Source organism: Prionailurus bengalensis, chromosome A1 (genome assembly GCF_016509475.1).
Source record: "Prionailurus bengalensis isolate Pbe53 chromosome A1, Fcat_Pben_1.1_paternal_pri, whole genome shotgun sequence".
Taxonomy (NCBI): Eukaryota; Metazoa; Chordata; class Mammalia; order Carnivora; family Felidae; genus Prionailurus; species Prionailurus bengalensis.
This window is the reverse complement of record NC_057343.1, coordinates 115,339,136-115,363,288: the sequence shown is the minus strand read 5'-3', so window position 1 is coordinate 115,363,288 and position 24,153 is coordinate 115,339,136. Positions and strand designations below refer to the sequence as shown.

Genomic DNA, 24,153 nt, shown 5'->3' with positions numbered 1-24,153 from the left:
GGTGAGCTTTGTTTTCCTCGCCCACTGCTTTATTTAACACATGCTATATTTTTCCATCTCACAAGAATTCCAGCCTCAAGAGTGAAAGTGCTCCACACAACCCATGGGAGAAGGTGCTTAAGCCCAGGTGTGCTCTGGGAGCCAATGATTGCCAGGAGAGCTAGCTTGGTTGGCACCAAGACAGACTGTCCCCCCGCCAAGGGGGTATGATTTGTGTCCAAGGGCAGAGCTGGACTTCCTTTCCAGTCTGCTGTCATCAAAACTACTTACTGCATATGATCTCAAAGCCATCCCAGAAATCCCGAACTTTCACATCGGAAATTATAGCACAGTTCCTGCAGTTCACTAAGTCCACATCTTGGTCTCCAAATTCCTGGCTAAAGGCTTCTGGCTTCCAGAGTTCAGACTTGAGCTTTTTATGTACCCCTGAAACCAACACTGGCTGTGGAAACAAAATATGCCAATCAGAACCATTTAGAAAATACTTTTTAGCTCAGAGCTCAAGGACAGGATAGGTTTCCTGAGGACAACCTCTTCTTCATGATGATTTACTGTTCTGTCCCAGCTTCAGAATCTATATGTTTCAACATGTCAGGTGCAGGAAATGGAAACCACTTCTCCATTACAATTTTTGAGTTTCATGCTGGGAAGCATGCTACAGAAATTACTTCTGTTGCTCTGGTATCTACCACTATTTTGAGGTGAGAGGACAAAAAGCTGACTAATGCAACTGTGAGAATACTTCCTCACAGTGAGAATGAAGAACTATCCAGACAATTCCATAAGCTCCCCGTTTTTCAAGCACCTGCTAAAGTATAAAAATTAGGAAGTGTTATCACACTATCATCCAAATTTGTGCAGCCTTGGAACATTTACCTAGAAAAGTCCTACCCATTTCTACCCACCTTCACCATACCCCTATCACACTTAAGGATTTTCCTCTAAAAGTGTCATTAATGCCAGATCACCACTTCCCAGAAATTTCAACTACCCTTTTCAGAACGCAGACCTATAGAGCTTAGAAATAGAAGGAACCACAATATATTTCTAGGAATCTTCTGATTTTTTAAAATCCAAGTAAAATCAAAGTAGCAAGGAAGTTTTCAGTGAACTTACTATGTCTCAATCTCCCTGTCAAAAAATCTCCTGGACAGAATTGAAACTATTGTTGTAGTTGTGGTGGGCAAGCAGCCAGCTGGTCCTGGTAGCTACTTATCCTTACTTACCTGGCCTTGCTTCCAACATTCCCGGAAGATCTTCCAATTGTTTTTGTTGCTGGGGTCATGAAGACACAGAAGTCGGCCATCACAGAGCCAGGAGTGAGATGTATGGGGGTCCAGCACATTCAACCCCATCACCATCTCCTTCACTTCCTTTTGGGTATCAGTCAAGTTACAGGCCCGCTTTGCAGCATCTGAGGTTTTCTTATTTTCTACTACTGAGGCAATGATGTGGTCAAGGAAGTTGGGTAGGCTGGCCTTGTTCTTCACTCCCTGCCAGATACAATTCTATCAGGTAAGTATGAATGAGGCACCATGAGAAGAGCATTCAAAAAACCGTCTCACAACTGTACTCACAAGAAGGAGTTATGACTTACCTGATTAAGTTTCACAAACGTTTCTGAGATACTTTTTTTTTTTTTCTGAGATACTTTTTGTAATTGAATGGGGGTTTATGAAGTCAGTATCTTAAATTTCCATCTTTTATACTGTGCTTTACATTTATGCAAGAAAAGTATGCAAAGATCGCATCTGCCTCAAGAGCCTAGAGACCTAAGAAATGTCTTTACCATCCAGCCTTGTATTAAGGATTTGCATGTGGACCACAAGGATCACATGAGTGAAAAAGATTATTTACTTAGAGGCTTATAAATTTTTTTCTGTCTAGCATGCCCAAGGATACTTCAACTAAATAATAAAGTGACCTATCAAGGCAGTGTTTTTTATTTCTTTTAATGTTTATTTTTATTTTTGAGAGAGAGAGGGGGTCAGAGTGCAAGCAGGGCAGGGGTAGAGAGAGACGGAGACACAGAATGCAAAGCAGGCTCCAGGCTTTGAGCTGTCAGCACAGAGCCCGACGTGGGGCTTGAACTCACGAATTGTGAGATCATGACCTGGGTCAAAGTTGGACACTTAACAACGGAGCCACCCAGGTGCCAAGGCAGTGGTTTTTTGTTTGTTTGTTTGTTTGTTTTTTAACCAGGGAGTATACCCCAAAAAAGTGGTAAATGAAAGTATTCAAAAGGAACTAAATATTCTGAAAGTAGTCTCCTCATGTTCAATTCTTCCCTTGCTTATCACCCCACTGAGAATCTCTCACACGTTCCAGGTGATGAAATCACCAGGCTCAAAAATCAAAGTGACATACCTAATGTCACAGAACTGAGAGGGCTTTTATAAAAAGCCTGAAGTATTCCTAAGTCTGAAGTATCACTAATTATTATCTCTACAAAGTACATGTAATCATAGAACTTCCTGGGAAAATCAAAAAAGAAAAAGGAGAACTGAAGGTCAGAGCAAGTACATATAAAAGAGAGCCAAAAGTAATTTTTTCAAGTCACTAATGCAAAAGAAACAAATAACCCACATCGTACATGGCTCAACCACCCACAGCTCACTGAATTTTAGCCACTAATTATAAAATAGAATGAGAAATATATTTATGTACTTGTTTGAAATGATCTCTAAGACAATACACACTGAAAACAGAAAAGCAAGGTGTAGAGCATCTGAGTAAAAAAAGGAGGAAAAAAACCATACAATGACTGACCTGCAGAAAAGAAAACAGGTGGCTGGGAGATGATGATGGGAAGAAGACTTTTCACTACATCATTTAAATTTTTATCTTGTGAATTCATTCATTCAGTAAATGCTTACCGAATACCTACTATGTATCAAACACTGTGGCACTAGTGATACAGCAGTGAATAAAACAGTCAAAAATCTTTTAAGGAAAGGGAAGACAGACAACAAATCAATCATGGTAATGAATGCTATGGAAAAAATAGTAAGTGCAGACAAAACAGATATGGAGGATGGAGCTGTGATGGATTTTACAAAGGGTGGTTTAAGAAGGCCTACAGGATGTGACATTTCAGAAGGGAGGAGAAGAAATTAATGATGAAGCAAGCATATGGTTACATGGCAAAGAGAGTTCCAAGTGGAAGAAAAAGGTAAGCGCAAAGGCTCTGAAGAGGGATTCTTGCCTGGTCACGGTCAGTAAGAAGGTGGGTGTGGTCAGAGCAGAGTGAACAAGGAAAGTGGTGGGTGAAGTCAGAGAAGTGCAAGGAAGAAGTCTTGCACAGATAAAGCTAGAGCATTATTGTCCACTGAAAGGATTCTGTTTATATTATCAGAGAAATAGGAAGCCCTTGAAGGATTTTCAGCAGAGCTAACAAAAATCATGTCAATGAAACCACTCATATTTAAAAAGAACCACTCAAGGGGTGCCTGGGTGGCGCAGTCGGTTAAGCGTCCGACTTCAGCCAGGTCACGATCTCGCGGTCCGTGAGTTCGAGCCCCGCGTCAGGCTCTGGGCTGATGGCTCAGAGCCTGGAGCCTGTTTCCGATTCTGTGTCTCCTTCTCTCTCTCTGCCCTTGCCCCGTTCATGCTCTGTCTCTCTCTGTCCCAAAAATAAATAAACGTTGAAAAAAAAATTAAAAAAAAATAAAATAAATAAAAAAAATAAAAAAAATAAAAAGAACCACTCAAGCTGCTGTGTTGACAATAGACTATAGAGTGGAAAAGGGAAGAAATAAAGGAGACCTGTAACAAGTTTACTGCAAACATGCAGGCAAGAGAGGATGTTGGCTCAGACCAGAGAGGAAGTGGTGGAGCTAATGAGAAATGGGTGGACTCTGAATACATGTTATTTTTTATTTGAGAGAGACAGAGACAGAGAGAGAGAGCGAGAGGGGCAAAAGGAAAGAGAGAAAATCTTAAGCAGGTTCCATGCTCAGCACAGAGCTTGATGCAGGGCTCGATTCCATGACCCTGGGATCACGATCTGAGCTGAAATTGAGAGCTGGACGCTCAAATGGCTGAGCCACTGAGGTGCCCCTGCATACATTTTAAAGATCAGACTAAAAGGATGTGCTGGCAGATTAGATAGGAAATATGAGAGAGGGAAGTCCCAAATGACTCCAAGATTTTTGGCCAACCAACTGGAAGAATGCAGATGGTCATGACCAAGAGAGGAAACTACAGGAGAAGGAGGCTTATACGCAGAAGATCAGGCATGTGGTCTTAGATGTGTTAGGTTTAGGTGTCTATTATAGATATCCAAGAAAAGGCAGTATGAATGTACTGTCTAGGTTAAAAAAAATAATAATGCCTGTTATTGTCAAGAAAATAGTGATTCCTGCTGACTGAAAATTTCAATGTCTCAATTTCTATTGACTTCTTTAAAAAAAAAAAAATTTTTTTTTAACGTTTATTTATTTTTGAGACAGAGAGAGACAGAGCATGAACAGGGGAGGGGCAAAGAGAGAGGGAGACACAGAATCTGAAACAGGCTCCAGGCTCCGAGCTGTCAGCAGAGCCCGATGCGGGGCTCGAACTCACGGACCGTGAGATCATGACCTGAGCCGAAGTCGGACGCTTAACCGACCAAGCCACCCAGGCGCCCCTATTGACTTCTTAACATGGCACAAAAGGTTCACTATTTAAACGGATCTCAAACATTTCCCAAACGCGATGTAAATAACTTGTCAGTTGGACAGACAACACAGATAACACAAGTTACCCATATATACTCTAATCCAGTTATCAGATCTCTGATGGCTCTTCCTTGGAAAAGCAGCAAAGGCTAGAGTTACAGAAAGACACTTACTGCTGAGGATGTAGAGAAGACCGGGGGGAAGGGTATGCCTGTGTCCAAGGGGGCTTGAGGAAGCTTTCCGGGTCCGGAGTGAAGGAGGTCTCGAAGGCTAGAGCCTTCGGTTTTGTTGTTGGAGGCAGTGGGACCCAGTAACAGACTGTTAAAAAGCTTTGGAGTCAACGGAGAGACCTTTGCAGTGGAGTTGAACGAGTCCAGCCCAAAGGGTGAATGAGACTCTTTACTGAGCACCGACCTCAGGGACCCTGCTTCTGTAAGGACATAACCAGGAATAGCATTAGGCATGACAAGTAATACCCAGCAAGCAAATGACTCCTAAAAATGAGCCAAGAGGGGAGGAGGACTTTCCCCTTCCCTGGTCCACAAATTACATACAGTTTGTCCAGGCCAACCTTGACAAGGTTATGACTATAGCAGGATCATGGCCAAGGAGAAGCTCTCCTACTTCTTCCTTCCTTTACCAGATCTGGATTTCAAATTTCCTTTTGTTCCAATCCATCTTTCATCTCCCTCACTTTCTAACATAGTGTTTCTGCAAGGGGGTCTTCAGAATACTTGTACTGGAATCACCTGGAGTGTTTACTAAAAATGGAGATTCCTGTTTGTACTCTAAGAGAATGTCATTTAACAGTTCTGGTGGGGCCCAGGAATCTCTATTTATAATAATTCCCCAGGCAACTCTTGGGCCCATGGAAAATCAACCCTGGCTGCATAACAGAACCACCTGGAAGGTTAATAAAAATCTCCTATCAATTCTGATTAAAGAGGTCTGGGGTACAGCCCAGGCATGTGCCTTTTCTTTTGAAGTTTTATGTTTTATTTTCTTAAAAGTAGACTCCACGCCCAATGTGGGGCTTGAACTCATCACCCTGAGATCAAGAATCGGATGCTCTACCAACTGAGCCACTCAGGTACCCAGGCATGTGTCTTTTTTAAAAAAGCTCCACTTCTGCAAAAATATTGAAAGCAATTCCCTCATTTTATGTGATTACCCAGAGAAAGCAAGCATCATGTTTCATAAACGTGGATGGTCATGTGTGAGTTTGAAGAATCCGGGAATAAGTCCAGGTTCCACCCAAAGGCAGGGCAGAGGCTTGCGTTCATCTCACCTTTTGTTTCTTCTTTAGCCTTCTGAGTTGCTAAATCCGCCAACCAGTGCAGGGCAGATGAGGGGGGGGCTGTGTCAGGGCAAGGGGGCCTGATGGTTTTTAGCTCACTATTGCTATTTGAAGTCGAACTATCTGCTTTCAGAGACTCATCAGATCTGATGTCAGTGCTGTCAGCTTTGGGAACATGGTCAGTCTCTGATGTTGTTACTGCTGCAGTTCCTCCTCCGCCTGAGAAAGTGGTTTCATTTCCAGAAGAGGCACTAGGGTTTATGCTAGGGAGCTAAAGCACAGAAGGCCAACATGGTTAGAGTGCTGTTCTTGTGTAGGAAAAAAACCAAACAAACACATAGCAAGGGCTACTGACACTAAAAAAGTCTGGGAAAACAACCTGAAACTGTCTCATAAACTATTTCATTCATTGATTAATTTAACACATATTTAAGGAGTCCTACAACATGACAGAAACTATGCTTGGTTCTGTGAAAAGATCAGTGAACATAAAAATAAATAATACAATTTATTTTAAAATATTAAAATATATTTATTTAGCATGCCTGAGGCTCAGTTTCTGCAATGGCAAACCGATGATTAAAATGTGACCTCATAAAGCTGTTCTGAGGATTAAATGAGACAGTATATGCAAAAAGCTTAGTAGAGTGTTTGGCATACATAAATGTTCCATAAATGTTTACTATTCTATTACTGAATTTTCCACATGATTTGCTCTAATATGTCAACTCTATTGAAAATATATCTTGAGATCCCTCAGCCTTAATTCCTGTACTTCCTACAGACCATGAATTAGTAGTGTTCCTGGAAAGCACTCCAAATATAAGCAAGTTAGCTGTGTGTGTGTGTGTGTGTGCGCGTGCGTGTGTGTTTAAAACGGCCTCTTGTTCAAAACAGTTACCATCAAACCGGAATGACCTCCACCTCTGATAGAGCAATGAGCAAACCACTGCCTCTCTGGAGGCTTGGGATTGTTTTCAGAGTAGAATGATCCCAGCTCAGCAGGCCAATCTTCATATTTCTGTCCTCAGTACCTAACATGACAAGGACAGGGACCATGCACACATATTGGACTGCCTTCCTGTTAACCTTTTCTATACTCTTCACCTATACAAGGACCCTGAGGTATAAATCTTGACAAGATGATTGTGCTACTTATCAACCCAGCCTGAATTGGTTTTAAAGACAAATGAAGAGAAACTCATACCAGCTGGTGGGAATTAAAATCCCTTGAGTAACTTTTTGGGGGTTCTCTCTAGATAGGCTTCTCCATCCCCTAATTCCTCAGGAATCCTACAGTAGCCTAGGACAACACAGGTGAAAATGGGGCATTTCCTGGTACTAAGAAGAGAAGTTTCTCTCATTCATACCCACACATACCACTTTACCTGTGACATCCCATTGGTGACAGCAGGTCTCAACACAGATTTGTTCTGCCGACTAATACAAGGGCAGTTTGCTTTTATTCCCCACTTGCCCCGGGCAGCATGTACCATGTCTCCAATATTGTAAAGAGCTGGGAGAAAGAGAGCAACAGAAGCCTCAGAATGTTTTATGTGCCAGATATTGTGCTAACGATCTCATTTACATTATCTTCCTCAATCCTTACCCACATTTCAATGAGGTGGCAGCTATTACCCTCAACATTTTTTTAAAGATATTATTTATTAGGGCACCTATGTGACTCAGTCGGTTAAGCGTCTGACTCTTGATTTTGGCTCAGGTTGTGATCTCACAGTTTATGGGATGGAGCCCCGAGTCTGGCTCTGGTGCTGACTGTGGAGCCTGCTTGGGATTCTTTCTCTCTCTCTCTCTCTCTCTGCCCCTCTCCCATTTTCCCTCGAAATAAACAAACTTAACAACAACAAAAAAAAGACTGTTTTCTTAAGTTCATTTTTTAAGCAGGCTCCACACCCAACATGGGGCTTGAACTCACAAACCTGAGATTAAGAGGCCCATGTGCGGGGCACCAGGGTGGCTCTGTCAATCAGCATCAGACTTCAGTTCAAGTCATGATCTCACCATTTGTGAGTTCGAGCCTGTGTTGGGCTCTGTGCTGACAGCTCAGAGCCTGGAGCCTGCTTTAGATTCTATGTCTCCCTCTCTCTCTGTCCCTTCCCCGCTCATGCTCTGTGTCCATCTCTCAAAAATTAATAAACATTAAAAAATAAAAATAAGGAGTGCCATATGCTACCAACTGAGCTAGATATGTGCCCCTAAGGATTTTAGTTTTTAAATAATTTCTATACCCAATGTGGGACTTGAACGCACAACCCCAAGATCAAGAGTCTCATACTCCACCAAATGAACCAGCCAAGCACCCCATACTCTCAATTTTTGATGATGAAACTGATACTCAGAGAACATCATTTCTCAAATACATATCGTTGGTAAATGGAAGTCCTAATACTTTAACCCAAGTATAACTAGCCTAAAGTTCTGTGTACTCTTAACAAGTTACACTCTCTCCCTGTTACAGTAAATATTAAGGTGTCTTGCAGGAGAAACTCTAGGGGGTAGATTCCCTTCCATTCAAGAGCATGTAAAACATTTTAATTTTTTTTTTTAATGTTTATTTATTTTTGAGACAGAGAGAGACAGAGCATGAACAGGGGAGGGTCAGAGAGAGAGGGAGACACAGAATCCGAAGCAGGCTCCAGGCTCTGAGCTGTCAGCACAGAGCCCGACGCGGGGCTCGAACTCACGGACCGCGAGATCATGACCTGAGCTGAAGTCGGACGCTTAACTGACTGAGCCACCCAGACGCCCCCATTTTTTTTTATTAGTTTTCTTTATTTTTGACAGAAAGAGACAGAGCGTGAGTGGGGGAGGGGCATAGAGCGAGGGAAACACAGAATCCAAAGCAAGCTCCAGGCTCTGAGCTGTCAGCACAGAGCCCGATGCAGGGCCGAACTCACGAACCATGAGATCATGACCTGAGCTGAAGTCAGATGCTCAACCCACTGAGCCACCCAGGCTTCCCGACCATGTAAACATTTTAAATTGTACACGTGAGATTTATATACTTTAACTTATATCTAAAAAAAAAAAAAAAAAAAAAAAAAAAAAGGAAAAGTGGGGAAAAAGCAGACCAATGTAAACTTAACGTGAACATTTAACCAATGCTTAGATCAGTAGAGAGCAAGCATCCTACCAGTGCCCTGAGGGAGCCCCTCTGCTTGGAAGCGCTGGGGTATAAAGGATTCAACGAGTGCCCTCTGTCACACTGGAGGAGAATATAGGCAGTAGACTGATCATCTTCAATGTGTGTTATTGTAAGTATGGAAGGTGAAAACACACTTTTTGGAGGAATCATTGAAATAATGATTTCAATAGTGACATAAACATGACCATTCATAGGCTGCCTTCATGGATTCAAAAGGTTTGCTTACCTTCAGCTGGATTTTTACAAGCCTAAAAGCAAAGGTCTTTCTGGAAGCATGTGGGACTTTTTTCTATTCTGGTCCTGCCAACCACAGGAATGTAAAATGTTACGTAGAAAAGTAACCAACTTCTCTAACCTGAAAGGTGAGGCATAGTGTGTGCAATGGCTGCATAGAATCTAACACATATCTGAAGATTCAAATACTCAGAAAAATCTGGGGAAGCTTAACAAAAATCAGGCTGAGATAAAACCATTTTACCAGATCTTATGACGTATGAATTAAACCTCAACTAAATAAAAAACTTTTTTTCCACCAAATTTATGTATTTTTATTTTTTCTTTGCTTAAAAATATTTTTTAAGGTTTATTTATTCTGAGATAGAGTGTGCAAGTGGGAGAGGAACAGAGACAGAAGGAGAGAGAAAATCTCAAGCAAGCTTCCTGCTGTCAGAGCAAAGCCGGATGCGCAGCTTGATCCCATGAACCCCAGAAATCAGGACCTGAGCTTAAGCCAAGAGTGAGACACTTAACTGAGTGAGCCAACCAGGTGCCCCTATTTATTTACTTATTTATTTTTTAAGTTTTTTTATTCAAGTAATCTCAATACCCAATGTGAGGCTTGAACTCATGACCCCAAGATCGACAGCCACATGCTCCTCTGACTGAGTCAGCCAGGAGCCACTCTTTCATCAAATTTAAAAAAGAACTCCTTTGGGTGCCTGGGCAGCTCAGTCATTTAAGCATCTAACTCTTGATTTCCACTCAGGTCAGGATCTCAAAGTTCATAGGATCAAGCCCCAAGTTGGGCTCTGCACTGGCAGTGCAGAGCCTGCTTGGGATTCTCTCTCTCTCTCTGCCCCTCTCCTGCTTGCATACTCTTTCTCTCTCTCAAAAGAAATAAACTTAAAAAAAAAAAAAGAACTCCCTTACCTGTGCCAGGGATAATCTGTGTAGGCATGAGATTCTCTGGTTCATGGGACTGCCCCTTTGCACACTTCAACCAGGAGAAAACTTCTTCATCACCCATCTCCTCCGTCTCTGAAACAGAAATGAAACGACTTTATGTATATTACTAGGGTCATAAGATGTATCCCTCTTAGTGAGTCAGAGTTTCAGATCCTAAAGGCCAATTTTCTCTTCAGCCAAAGAAGATAGTATCTAACTCAAAAAAATCTACTTCACTGATTTACTGTTATTTATTGTATCTACATACAAAAAATCCAACAATTTAGTGTGCACTCCCATGAATTTTCATAAATGTATACAGCTGCATAAGCACTACCACAATCATAATATAGAACATTTCCATCTTCCTTCCTAAAGTTCCTTCAAGCCCTTTGCTTAAAGTCAATAGCCTTTTCTTAACCCCTGGTCACCAGTGGTCAACTTCCTAATACTAATATTTTTGCTTTTTTTAGAATTTCATATAACTGGAAGCATACAGTATATAGTCATTTGTGTTGGATTTATTTCATTTAGCATGATTGGAAATTCATCCATATTGTTCATGTATTGGCAATTCATTTCCTTTCATGGCTGAATACTATACTGTGGTATGGATATACATTTTTATTACCCATTTACCAGCTGGTGAACAGTTGGATTATTTCCAATTTGGGGCTATTATGAATAAAACTACTATTAACATCCAAGTACAATCTTTTGTGTGGACATATTTTCTTTTCTCATTTTTTAAAATGTTTGTTTATTTTATGTGTTTATTTATGTTTGAGAGAGACACAGAGCACAAGTGGGGAGGGGCAGAGAGAGATGGGGACACAGAATCCAAAGAAGGCTCCAGGCTCAGAGCCGTCAGCAAAGAGCCTGACGCAGGGCTCAAACCCACGAACCGTGAGACTGTGACCTGAGCCGAAGTCAGACGCCTAACCAAGAGAGCCACCCAGGTGCCCCTGATGTTTACTTATGAGATGGATAGACAGAGAGAAAGAGAGAGAGAAAGCACGAGCGTGGGGGAGGGAGGGAGGGAGGGAGGGAGAGAGAGAGAGAGAGAGAGAGAGAGAGACACGGAGGGAAGGAGGGAGGGAGACACAGAATCCGAAGCAGGTTCCAGGCTCTGGGCTGTCAGCAACAGAGCCCAACTCTGGGCTCAAACTCACAAGCTGTGAGATCATGACCTCAGCTGCAGTCGGACGCTCAACTAACTGAGCCACCCAGGTGCCCCATGTGTGGACACATTTTCATTTCTCTCATAAACATGTAGAAGTGGGATGCTGGGTCATATGGAAAATTTATGTTTAAACTTATATGGTCATACCATTTTCCAAAAGGATGGTACCAATTTCCATTCCTACCAGCAACTGTTAAGAGTTCTAGTTCCTCCACATTCTTGGAAACACCAAGTACTGTCAGTTTCTAAAATTCTAGCCTTCTAAGTGGGTAGAGGGGTTTCTCATTACGGTTTTATTTTTTCCTTTTCCGAATGAGTAGTGGTAATTTTTTTAATGCATTTATTTTCCATTGATCTATCTTCTTTGATAAAGTATCTGTTCAAATCTTTTGCTCACTTAAAAATCAGGTTGTTGTCTTATTGAGTTGTGAGAGCTCTTTATGGTGGATTCAAGTCCTTTAACAAATAGGCAATCAGCAAATCTTTTCTCCCAATCTGTGGCTTGTCTTTTCATTTACTCAAAGTGTTGTTTGAGGAGCAAAATATTTCAAATTTGGTAACAATTTTTCTTTTGCTTTTTGTGTCCATATAAGTAGTTACCCAACCCAAGGACACAAAGATTTTCTCCTATTTTTTTTTCTAGAAATTTTGTAGTTTTAGCTTTTTATGGTTAGGCCTACAATTTACTTTTGATATATCGTGTGGGTAAAAATAAAGCTCATTTGGGGCGCCTGGGTGGCTCAGTCAGTTATGTGTCCATCCGACTTCGGCTCAGGTCATGATCTCATGGTTCATGAGTTTGAGCCCCATGTCAGGCTCTGTGCTGACAGCTCAGAGTCTAGAGCCTGCTTCAGATTCTGTGTCTCCCTCTCTCTGTGCCCCTCCCCCACTCATTCTCTATCTGTCTCAAAAATAAACACTAAAAAATAAACAAATAAAGTTCACTTTATTTAGTACAGATACACAATTATCCCAGTACCAGTTGTTGAACTATCTCTTCCCAACTGAATTATCTTGGCACCTTCATTACCTAATCAGCTGACTATATATGTGTGTACATCTCTGCTGTTGTATTACCACAGTGCCTTAAATTCCTGTAGCTGTATAGTCTTAAAATGAAATAGTATAAATCCTCCAAATGCCTTCTTTCTCAAAGTTGTTTTTGTTATTCTAGTCTTTTTTTTTTTTTTTTTTTGAGAGAGAACATGCAAGCAGAGGAGGGGCAGAGAGAGAGAGAGAGAGAGAGAGAGAGAGAGAGAGAGAGAGAGAGAGACAGAAGATCCAAAACAGGTTCTGTGCTGACAGCAGAGAGCCCAACGTGGTGCTTGAACTCATGAACCATGAGATCATGACCCAAACTGAAGTCAGACCCTCAACCAACTAGGCCACCTAGGCACCCTTAAATTTATTTTTTGAGAGAGACAGTGTGAGTGGGGGACAGAAAGAGAATTTTAGGCAGGCTCCACGCTGAACACGGAGCCTAACATTGGGCTCCATCCCACAACCCTGGGATCATGACCTGAGCCGAAATCAAGAGACGGATGCTCAATCAACTGAGCCACCAAGGCACCCCATGTGTTTCTTACCTATTAATTGAATTTATCCTTAAGCACTTCATGGTTTTTTGATGTTACTATAAATGATATTAATTTAAAAATTCAATTTCTAGTTGCTCATTGACAGCATATAGAAATATAATTGATTTTTGTTCAGTTTGCCCAGTAATCTTGCTTAAACTCACTTATTAGTTCTTGTAGCTTTTTTTGTAGATTACTTGGGGTTTTCTTTATTACGTTTTTTTTTTTTTAAGTTTATTTGAGAGACAGAGGGAGAGGGAGTGCAAGCAGGGGAGAGGCAGAGAGAATCCCAAGCAGGCTCCATGCTCTCAGCAAAGAGCTCAGCGCAGCTCTTTGAGCTCAATTCCATGAACCGAGCTGAAACCAAGATTCAGAGAGTTAACTGACTGAGCCACCCAGGCGCCCCACCCAACGTGGGGCACAAACCCATGGCCCCAGATCAAGAGCCATATGCTCTTCCGACCAAGCCCGGCAGGAAGCCCTCCTTGGGGTTTTCTATATAGATGATCATGTCACCTGAGAATAAAACACATTTTACTTGGGGCACCTGGGTGGCTCAGTTGGTTAAATGGCTGACTTTGGCTCGGGTCATGATCTCACGGCTCATGAGTTTGAGCCCTGCATCAGGCTTGCTCCTGTCAGTGTAGAGCCTGCTTCGAATCTTCTGTCCCGTCCTTCTCTCCCTCACTTGCTGTCTCTCTCTCAAAAATAAATAAATTCTTAAAATTTTTTTTTTACTTCATTCCAGTATATGCTTTTTGCGGGAGGGATGGCATTATGCTTTTGTCTTTTATTTCTCATGCTGACTAGTAACTCCAGCTCAGTGCTGAATAGAAGCTGTGAAAACAGGTATTTTTGTTTGCTCCTGATCTGAAGGAGAAATATTCAGTCTCTTACATTATGTAAGATGTTCCTATCTATACCTAGGTTCAGTGTTTTTCGACCCTTATTTCTTTATCACTTCCCTCCCAAGACCTTTATAGACATTTTTTTTTTTTGGTAATTATACTACCCACCCCAAGAAAACTGAATGCAAGATACACTACAGATCTGTATTGTATATACTGTTTCATTTTCCTTCTTCTTTTGAATTAACTGCTTTTGTATGATTTGCCTTTGTCTCCACTTTTGGCTGACTGGCTATATACACCTCTTTATTTGCTACTGTTTGTTCTTGGGCTTGTAGTATCTCTAGCTTACCACAGTCTGTCTTCAAATAGTATACCATTCTTCACACACTGTGTAAGATTCTTATATTCTTCCATTTCCCCTTCCTTTCCTTTGTGCTATTACATATTTTAATTTTACACATTTAAAAAAATTTTTTAATGTTTATTTTTGAGGGAGACAGAGTGCAAGCAGGGGAGGGGCAGAGAGAGAGAGAGAGAGACAGACAGACAGACAGAAAGACAGACAGACAGACAGAATCCAAAGCAGGCTCCAGGCTCTGAGCTATCAGCAAAGAGCCCAATGCTGGGCTTGAACCCACAAATCATGAGATCATGACCTGAGCCGAACTTGGACGTTTAACCAACTGAGCCACCCAGGCACCCCTAATTTTACACATTATAAGTCCCAAATTACTTTGTTACTTTTGCTTTAAACAATTATCTTTTAAAAAGTTTAAAAATAAGAAAAAGTCTTTTATATGTAGTCACATATTTACCCATAGATGTTCTTCATTCCTTTGTGTAAATCCAAATTCCCTTACTGTATCTTTTTTTCCCCTTGAATAACTACCTTTGTTTGCACTGTGAATCTGCTGGTGATGAATTCTACCAGCTTTTCTTTGTCTGAAAGACTATTTCACTCTCGTTTTTGAAGATATTCTCACTAGGTATGAATTTTAGGTTAATAATTGGTTTTCAGCACTTTAAGATGCTGTTCCGTTGTCTTCAGTGGAAGTGCGTTTCTGACAACTTGGCTGTCATCTTTGTTAGTTTGTATATATAAAGTACTTTTTTTCCCCTCTTGTGATTTTCAGATTTTCTCCTTATTGCTTTTCAGTAAGGTGGGTAATGATGTGCTTTGGTGTGGTTTTCTTTTAATTTAAAAAATGTTTATTTTTGAGAAAGAGAGACAGAGTGCAAGCAGGGGAGGGACACAGAAAGAGGGAGACACAGAATCGGAAGCAGGCTCCAGGCTCTGAGCTGTCAGCAGAGCCCGACAAGAGGCTCAAACACACAAACTATGAGATCATGACCTGGGCCAAAGTTGGATGTTTAACCACTGAGCCACCCATGTGCCCATGCTTCTTCTATTTGAGATTTATTGTTGATTTGTGGTTTTATAGCTTTTTCATCAAATTTGGAAAATTTTTGGAATTTTTCAGGTATTTTTTGTATCTGCTCTCTGACCATTTCTCTTTCTGAAACTCTAGTTAAAGTTCTGGCAGGCTGCCTGATATTTCCTATACATAAACAAGGCACTCTTTAACTTATAAATTTAAGTCTTTCTTCTCTCTGTGCTTAGTTTTGGATAGTTTCTATTGTTACATCTTTAAATTCAGCTTCTTGTGCAGTATCTAATTTGCCATTAATCCCACCTAGCATAATTTTTTGGGGATTTTTTAATCTCTAGACCATTTATTTGGGTCTTTTATGTATTTTCTATTTCTCTCATATTTCCCTTTATGTATTTATTTTTATTTTTTGAGAGAGAGAGAGAGAGAGACGGAGGGAGAGGGAGAGCGAGTGAGCATGTGCTTGAGTGAGGAAGGGGCAGAGGGAGGGGGAAAATCCATGCCCAGTGTGGAGCCCAACATGGGGTTTGATCTCACTACCGTGAGATGATGAATTGAGCCGAAATCGAGTCGGATGTTCAACCAGCTGAAATCAAGAGTCGGATGCTCAATTGACTGAGTTACCCAGGCGCTCTTCCCTTTATGTCTTTAAATATATTCATATGATTTATAATTGCTGCTTTAAGGCCTTTTTACAGTAATTCTATCATCACTGTCATTTCTGGATGTGTTTCTATTGAATGTTTCTTTCCCCCAGATTATTGGTCACATTCTTTTTTGCATACTTGATTATTCTTTTATTTAACAAAACTTTATCACTAAAGTATAGTTGACATGTACAGTTAACATACTAAAGTAGTTCCGGTGTACAACACAGTGATTTGACAATTCTATACATTATGCAATGCTCACTATAATAAATGTAGTTGCCATATGTCACCATACAATGTCATTACAATATTATTGACTATATTCTCTGTGTCATACTTTTGACTTATTTATCATTGGAAGTTTGTACTGCTTAATCCCTGATACGTATTTCACTCGCCCCACCTCCATTGCCTCCCTTCTGGCAATCACTAGTTTGTTTTCTGCATTTATGAGTTTGTCTTGTTTTTTTTTTTAATTTTTATTTTTTTTTTAAAGTTTCATTTTTGAGAGAGAAAGCAAGAGTAGGGGAGGAGCAGAAAGAGAAGGAGACAGAGCAAGTGAAGCGGGCTCTGCACTGACAGCAGAGAGCCCAATGTGGGGCTTGAACTCACAAACCATGAGATCATGACCTGAGCAAAAGCTGGATGCTTAACCGACTGAGCCACCCAGTCACCCCTATTTTTTTAAAGTGGTTTCTATGCTCAACGTGGAGCGTGAACTCATGTTCCCAGGATCAAGACATGCATGCTCTAGTGACTGAGCCAGAGAGGCACCCCCGTTTTGTTTTTTAGATTCCACATGTAAGTGAAAAATATGGTATCTTTATTTCACTTAGTGTAATACCCTGTATGTCCATCTCTGTTGCTGCAAGCGGCAAGATGTCATAGTTTTTTATGGCCAAGTAATATTCCATAATGTATATGTAGGTGTATACATGTATATACACACTTAGGCTACTTCTATATCTTGCCTGTTGTAAATAACAGTGCAGTAAACATAGGGGTGCATATATCTTTTTGAATTAGTGTTTCCATCTTCTTTGAGTAATTACCCAGTAGTGGAATTACTGGATTGCATTTCTGTATTTTATTTTTTGAGAGACTTCCACACTGTTTCCACAGTGGCTACACAGATTTACATTGCCACCAACAATGCACAACTGTTCCTTTTATTTCCACACCCTCCCCAACACTTGTCATTTCTTGTCTTTTTGATACTAGCCATTCTGACAGGTGTGAGGTGGTATCTCATTGTAGTTTTTATGTGCATTTACCTGATGAGAGTGATGTGCAGCGTGTCTTCATGTATCTTTTGGCCATCTGTAGGTCTTCTTTGAAAAAATGTCTATGTAGGTCCTCTGCCCACTTTTTAATCAGGCAGTTTTAGTTTTTTGTTTTTTTTTTTTTTTTTTGGTGTTGAGTTGTGTAAGTATTCTAGTTTGGATATTAACTCTTTATTGGATATATCATTTGCAAATATCAAATATCTTTTCCCATTCAGAAGGTTGCCTTTTTGTTTTGTTGGTGGTTTCCTTCGCTGTGCAAAAGCTTTCATTTATTTTTCTTTTGTTTTCCTTGCCTGAGGAGACATATCCAGAAAAATGTTGCTATGGCCAGTGCCCAAGAGATTACTGCCTGTGTTTTCTTACAGGTGTTTTATGGTTTTGGGTCTCACATTTAATTCTTTAATCCATTTTGAGTTTATCTTTGTGTATGGGGTAAGAGGGTAGTCCAGTTTCATTCCTTTGCATGTAGCTGTCTAGTTTTCTCAGCACCATTTACTTAAGAGACTCACACCTGATTATGCTTTTTTTTTTTTTTAAGTAAACTCTATCCTCATTGGGGGGCTCAAACTAAAGACCTTGGCTCTACCAAATGAGCCAGCCATTTAGCTGATTATTACTCATACCCTGATTTTTCCTGATTGAATGCAGAGCTTTGTGACTTTAATGTTTCAGAGTACTGGATTTTGTTGTAATCCTTTAAAGAATGTTTGATTTTAGTCTGGTGCATAGTTAAGTAACCTGCAGATCAGTTTGATCCCTCCAAGGCTTGCTTTACACTTTGTTATGGCATCTCCACAGCAGCCATTATTCTAGGACTACATTAGTCCCACTGCTAAAACGTGACCATTGTGCACTCTTATCCAGAGTCTTTCCAGTCTGGCTCGTGGCAATACAAATGGTAAGTTCTGGAAATTATTCAGTCAATTGCTTTCTGAAAGTTCCTTTTTGGGCCTTAAGGAGTTTCACCTCATGTGTGTGCAGATCACTACAGAGCCAAAAACTGAGGTGATCTCTCTGCAGTTCTAACGTCTTCAGCACTCTGCCTCACTCTTCTCAGACTCTTCTCTTTTTCAGTTCAGTGAGACTGTCAAACCGTTGTAGTTGCTTTTCCCTCTACTACAGCCTGGAAACTGCCTGCGGGCAGTAAACGGGAGCAATTGTAGGATGTGCCTTGTTTCTTCCCTTCTCTTAAGAGACAGACTCATGCTGCCTGCTGTCCAATGTTTAAATCCATGATTTCATATATTTAGCCTGGTTTTCTTATTGTTTATGGCAGGAGGGCAATTCCTGTAGAAGTTAATCTTTCGTGGGCAGAAGTGGAAGATCTAATAGCTACATAACACATAGTACTTAGTAGATGTCAGGCCCTGTGCTAACCATTTCAAGTACATGATCTCATTTAATCCTCACAACAATGCTGTGAGAGAAATACTCATATTATCTTTGTTTTATAGATAAGGAAACTGAAGCTCTGAGGGATTAAGAAAATAGCCTAAGATACCACAGGTGGTGTAAAAGATGTGGAAGTAGGATTCAAATCCCAGTTGCATACCTCTAAACCACCATGTTCCAATGGTTGCACAGTATCTCTGAAGAGGGAAGAATGAGGTTAAGGGGCAAGTAGTAAGATAAAGCAAGGAAAAAAGGAAGCACAAGATTTGAATAGCCTTTTTCCAAAGATGAATACAGCCAACAAGCACATGAAAAGACGGTCAACACCATTAGTCACCAGGGAAATGCAAATCAGAATCACACAATGAAACAGGGACTACTTCATAGCCACTGTGATGGCTATAACCTAAAAGGCAGACAATAATAAGCATTGGCAAAGACGTGGAAAAAGTGGAAGCCTGGTGCATTGCTAGTGGGATTATAAAATGATGTAGCTACTATGGAATACAACTTGGCAGTTTCTGAAAGAATTAAAAACATAGAACTGCCATATAACACATAAAATCCATTAGGTATATACTCAAAAGAAATGAAAACCTATGTTCACACAAAAATCTGTACACAAATGTTCATAGTGGTACTTTTCATAATAGCTCAAAACAGACACAACCTACATGTCCACTGACTAATGAATGGATAGACAAAATATAATATACCCATACAATGGAATATTATTTGGCAACACAAAAGAATGAGTTAATGATACGTGCTATCACATGGATGAAGCTTTAAAACAGTATGCTAAAATGAAAGAAGTCAAGTCACAGGAGGCCAATATCGTATGATTCCATTTATATGACATGTACAGAACAGGGAGAGATGAGACAGTAAGAAGATTAATGGTTACCAAGGGTTGAGGAGAGGGAGAAAAATAGGGAGTTAGTGCTACAGGTTACATTTTTTTTTGGAATGACAAAAGTGAAATTTGATAGTGGAAATGGTTGCACAACCTTGAGAATATACTAGAAACTTTTGAATTGTACACCTTAAAAGGGTGAATTTTATGGCATGTGAATTATATCTCAATAAAGATGCTGTTAAAAAAAAAAAAACACACAAGGGAAGATGAAGAATAACTCTCCTTGGATAACTCTCCTTGGATTGTTTTAGCCTTCCCAGTTAGGCTGGAATATTGGCAACCATAACGCCTCATAATGCAACAAAAATGAGTGAAGCTAAGCAGCTAAAATGGGGGCACAAACCCATTCTTGCTTCTAGTCCCATACCTCCAATGACAGGTTACCTTTAGAATTGAACAGGACAATATTTGCTCACCACTGCGCGGACGGCTTTTTCTGAGCCTGTAACAGTCAAGGCAGACCCCAAATCCACATTTGCGACAAACCCAGTGGATGTTGAAGAGAGTTGTTTCACATACATCACACATCTCCCGCACACCACGCACTGCTCGCTTCCATGCCACTTTCTCTGGTGGAAAGAGGAAGAGGGATATTGTTGGCATTGATCATCCTGAATAACAGTAAAAGACTACAGATCCACTGACTGCTCCTCAAACTGTTTTGTCCAGCAATCAAACTCAAAGATGCAAGAAGTTAGTGTTTCTATAAATGTAAGAGAAAAAAATAGATGGAATTGTTAATATTTCTAAACAAGTGTCAACGATATAAATGCCACGTGTTGTTACTTAAAGATACTGTAAAAATGTCAATGTGGGGGAGTCTGAAATAAGAGGATTCTTCACTTGAAATGTAGGGTATAATGTCTTGGGAGAATTTTCCTTGGTGTAGAAATAGGGTACAGTATCTCACAGATATGGAAACATCATCAATGTCTGAATAACAGCGGGTTCTAGGTATGAAACATTGCTCCCACTAGCACTTCATCTACTCACAAACCACATAATATCACTTACTAATACAAATAGGTTCAAAGCAAACTCAAAGTATTTAGAGTGACCCAAACCCAGACAGGGATCAAGGAAGGAATAATGTCTGCTGGATATAGTTAGAGCCTCAGCTCCTTAGTTTGCTACAAAGAGAAGTCTTATCAGTCTTAATTTGTCCACAGAGAATGCCATTTGTCACTCCTTCTACTCCTGTGACGTAACAGAAAATACAAGTTCCCAAACAGAAGTGCCTGGAAGACAAGGAAGTGGGTGTCTTACGATGTGGCTCCACCATCATCATGGCCTCTTTCTCTGACATCACGAGCTGGCAGAACTGGTCCCCAACGTTGGCCAGGATGTATTTTGAGGTTTCTAGGTCTATTCCTTCTGCAAGGGAGGAAGAGGGAATCCACAGGTTCATGGCATCAGGGTCACTTTGCTGGGGACTCAGAAACCCCTCCACACGGAGTACTCCCTTTCGAGTGAAGATCAACCTGAGATAGGAAGGCAGATAATCAAATACATGGTAAACAGCAGCCATGCAAACTAAAACACACCTAAAAGCCTAGGATCTACAAAAATTAAATGAGCCTTAAAAGGCATTAGAGTGCATTAAGAATTTTCACCCTAGTGGGGCACCTGGCTAGCTCAGTCAGAAAAGCATGTGACTCTTGATCTTGGGTTTATGAGTTCCATCCCCACATTGGGTGTAGACATATTTAAAAAGGAAAAAAAAAAGGGTACCTGGGTGGCTCAGTCGGTTAAGCGTCCGACCTCGGCTCAGGTCATGATGTTGCGGTTCGTGAGTTCAAGCCCCCGTCGGGCTCTGTGCTGACCGCTCAGAGCCTGGAGCCTGTTTCAGATTCTGTGTCTCCCTCTCTCTCTCTGACCCTCCCCCGTTCATGCCCTGTCTCTCTCTGTCTCAAAAATAAATAAATGTAAAAAAAATAAAAAAATTAAAAAATTAAAAAAAAAAGGAAAAAAAAATTTTTTAAGTTTATTCATTTACTCTGAGAAAGAAAGAATGTTAGAGGGATAGATACGGGCAGAGATAGGGAGAAAAAAAAATCCCAAGGAGGCTCCACGCCATGAGCACAGAGCCTGATGTGAGGCTTGATCTCATGAGCTGTGAGATCATGACCTGAGCCAACATCAAGAGTCAGATGCTTAACTGGCTGAACCACACAGGCACCCCTCCAAATTTTATTTATCTATTTTTTTTAATGTTTATTTATTTTTGAGACAGAGAGAGAGACAGAGTGTAGTGGGGGAGGAGCAGAGACGGAGGGAGACACAGAATCTGAAGCAGGTTCCAGGCTCCAAGCTGTCAGCACAGAGCCCAATGTGGCGCTTGAACTCACCAACCATGATATCATGACCTGAGCCAGAGTCAGACGCTTATCCAACTGAGCCAGCCAGGTGCCCCCAAATTTTGTTTAAAAACTAATTTTCAAAAAATAAAAACAAAACAAAAAAATAAAAATAAAAACGAATTTTCACCCTATTTGACCAACACAATATACATTCTCTGCAATAGTAGAAAGGCTTATTATTAACACTTAATATGTCTGGGTTCTTTAAAAAGCTGTGTCAAGAAACATCTTTCAGTTTCTCTATCCACCTGAGTGGTGTGCACCCACACCACTGAATGTGACCAGAGGAAAACAGCCATGCTCATTGTCACATTTGAAATTCACGTCTAACTATGTCAGCTGAGCCCTTCATGTTGCCTTCCAGTTACAACAGTTTCCTGGTGCACGCCCTCTCCTAGATGCCTGTTTCGTAGCTTCTCTTTTCTTTTCTAACCTCCAATATAATTCTCTCATGAGGACCTTGTTATGTATTCCATGAAGAAAATACAAGGAGTCAGAAGAGATGTCCCCCAAGTTCCCAACACCATACTGCCATGCCTTCCTGCAACTGGGCCCATGTTCCATCTGACGTGCTGCTGCTAGGAATGAACTAGGATCCCAGCGAAGACCAATCTCTCCACCTATGCTCTACATCCTCTACATCCTCTCACGTAGGCAGCCCTCCACATATTCTTTCTTCTACATCATCTATCTTCCTCTCTACTGAATCATTCTTGTATTTGAACTATCTCAAAAATTCTCTAAGAATTTTCTATCTCAAAAATCCTCTCGATCCCACACTCCCCTCCATTTATCTGCTTGTAAGAGCAATGTTTCTTGACCGAGTTGTCTATACTGATTGTTACCAGCTCCTCTTCCCTTTCATTTTCTTACTCCACTCCAATCAGGCTTTCCCTCACCAACATACCAAAACCGTTTTTTGACAAGGTCATTACCCCTCATTAAATCCAACGGTCACTTTCTGTTCTCATCTGACTTGACCCAATCCCCAGTATTTGCCAGAGTTCATTATTCCTTCCTGGAAATACTTTCTTCACTTGCCTTCCAGGATACCTTACTGGCTGTTCTTTCTTAGCTGCCTTTACTAGCTCCTCCTCATCTTTCCCATCTGTCAATGTGGGAGAACTCCAGGACTCGGTCCTAGGAATGCTTTTCTTCTTTGTCTACATTTGGACTCTTTCAGTAATCTCAATTAGGATTAAATACCTGATGACATCGAAATTTTTATCTGCCTGGACTTTTCCCCTCAACTCTAGAGTTGAGTTTCCAGCTGCCCTTTCAACATCTCCATCTAGAAATCTTTTTTTTTTTTTAAGTTTATTCATTTATTTTTGAGAGAGAGAGAGAAAGAGAGAGAGAGAGAGAGAGTGAGTGAGAGAGAAAGAGAGAGTGTTAGTTAATTCAGAGGAGGGGCAGAGAGAGAGGGAGAGAGAGAGAGAATCCCAAGCAGGCTCTGCCCTGTCAGCATGGAGCCTGATGCGGGGCCCTAACCCAAAAACCCTGATTTCATGACCTGAGCCAAAATCAAAAGTTGGACATTCAACCGACAGAGCCACCCAGGTGCCCCTCAATCTAGAAATCTAATAGGCATCTCAAATTTTACATGCCCAAATTAAAAGTTCCCATTTTCTTCCCCAAACCCGCTTTTCCCTAAGGAATCTCCTTATCAGTAAATTGCAGTCCCATTTTTCCAGTTTTCAGGTCAAAAGCTGTAGAATCCATTTCTTCTTTCATGCTCCACATCTGATCAATCAGAAAATCCTGTGAGTTCTACCTTCAAAATATATCCTTAATCCAACTGGACTCATCACTTCCATCACTAAGCTACTGTCATTCTCACCTGGATAATTCCAACAGCCTCCTAATTTCTCTGTGCTCCTGCCTTTGCTTCAATATAATCTATCCTCAGTAAGGTAGTCACAGTGATCCTTTAAAACATTCCTCAGTGTCACTCATCAACTCAAAACCTCCAATGACTTCTTATTCAGCACAAAAGCCAAGGCCCTTAGATTAGTCCTTTAAAATATGGACTCATCATTAATTTTGTGACCTCAATTCCCCTGCCCCCATTCTGTATTTTAGCCACCCTAGGTCCACAAACACACCAGGAATATTCCAACCTCAGGACAGTTGCCCTTGTGCCCTCTACCGGAAAACTTGTCTCTCAGAGACATGTGTGGTCCACTCCCTCACCTCCTTCATGTCTTTACTCAAGTCTTACTTATCTTCTCAAGTCATCCTATTTAAACTATAGCCTCT

At 40.8% G+C, this 24,153-nt stretch overlaps 1 protein-coding gene across 2 annotated transcripts in view; it reads right to left on the bottom strand.

Annotated features, from left to right (window-relative positions):
- KDM3B (lysine demethylase 3B) overlaps positions 1 to 24,153 on the bottom strand; it is a 69,078-nt gene that overhangs the window by 8,324 nt on the left and 36,601 nt on the right. For both annotated transcript variants that reach the window (XM_043588963.1, XM_043588969.1), the window contains 8 exons: positions 20,801 to 21,015; positions 19,951 to 20,103; positions 10,271 to 10,378; positions 7,344 to 7,471; positions 5,947 to 6,226; positions 4,832 to 5,088; positions 1,227 to 1,493; positions 271 to 442 (listed from right to left, as the gene is read on the bottom strand). In XM_043588963.1, coding sequence (XP_043444898.1) covers positions 271 to 442; positions 1,227 to 1,493; positions 4,832 to 5,088; positions 5,947 to 6,226; positions 7,344 to 7,471; positions 10,271 to 10,378; positions 19,951 to 20,103; positions 20,801 to 21,015 — 1,580 coding nt within the window. The remainder of the gene's footprint in view (positions 1 to 270; positions 443 to 1,226; positions 1,494 to 4,831; positions 5,089 to 5,946; positions 6,227 to 7,343; positions 7,472 to 10,270; positions 10,379 to 19,950; positions 20,104 to 20,800; positions 21,016 to 24,153) is intronic.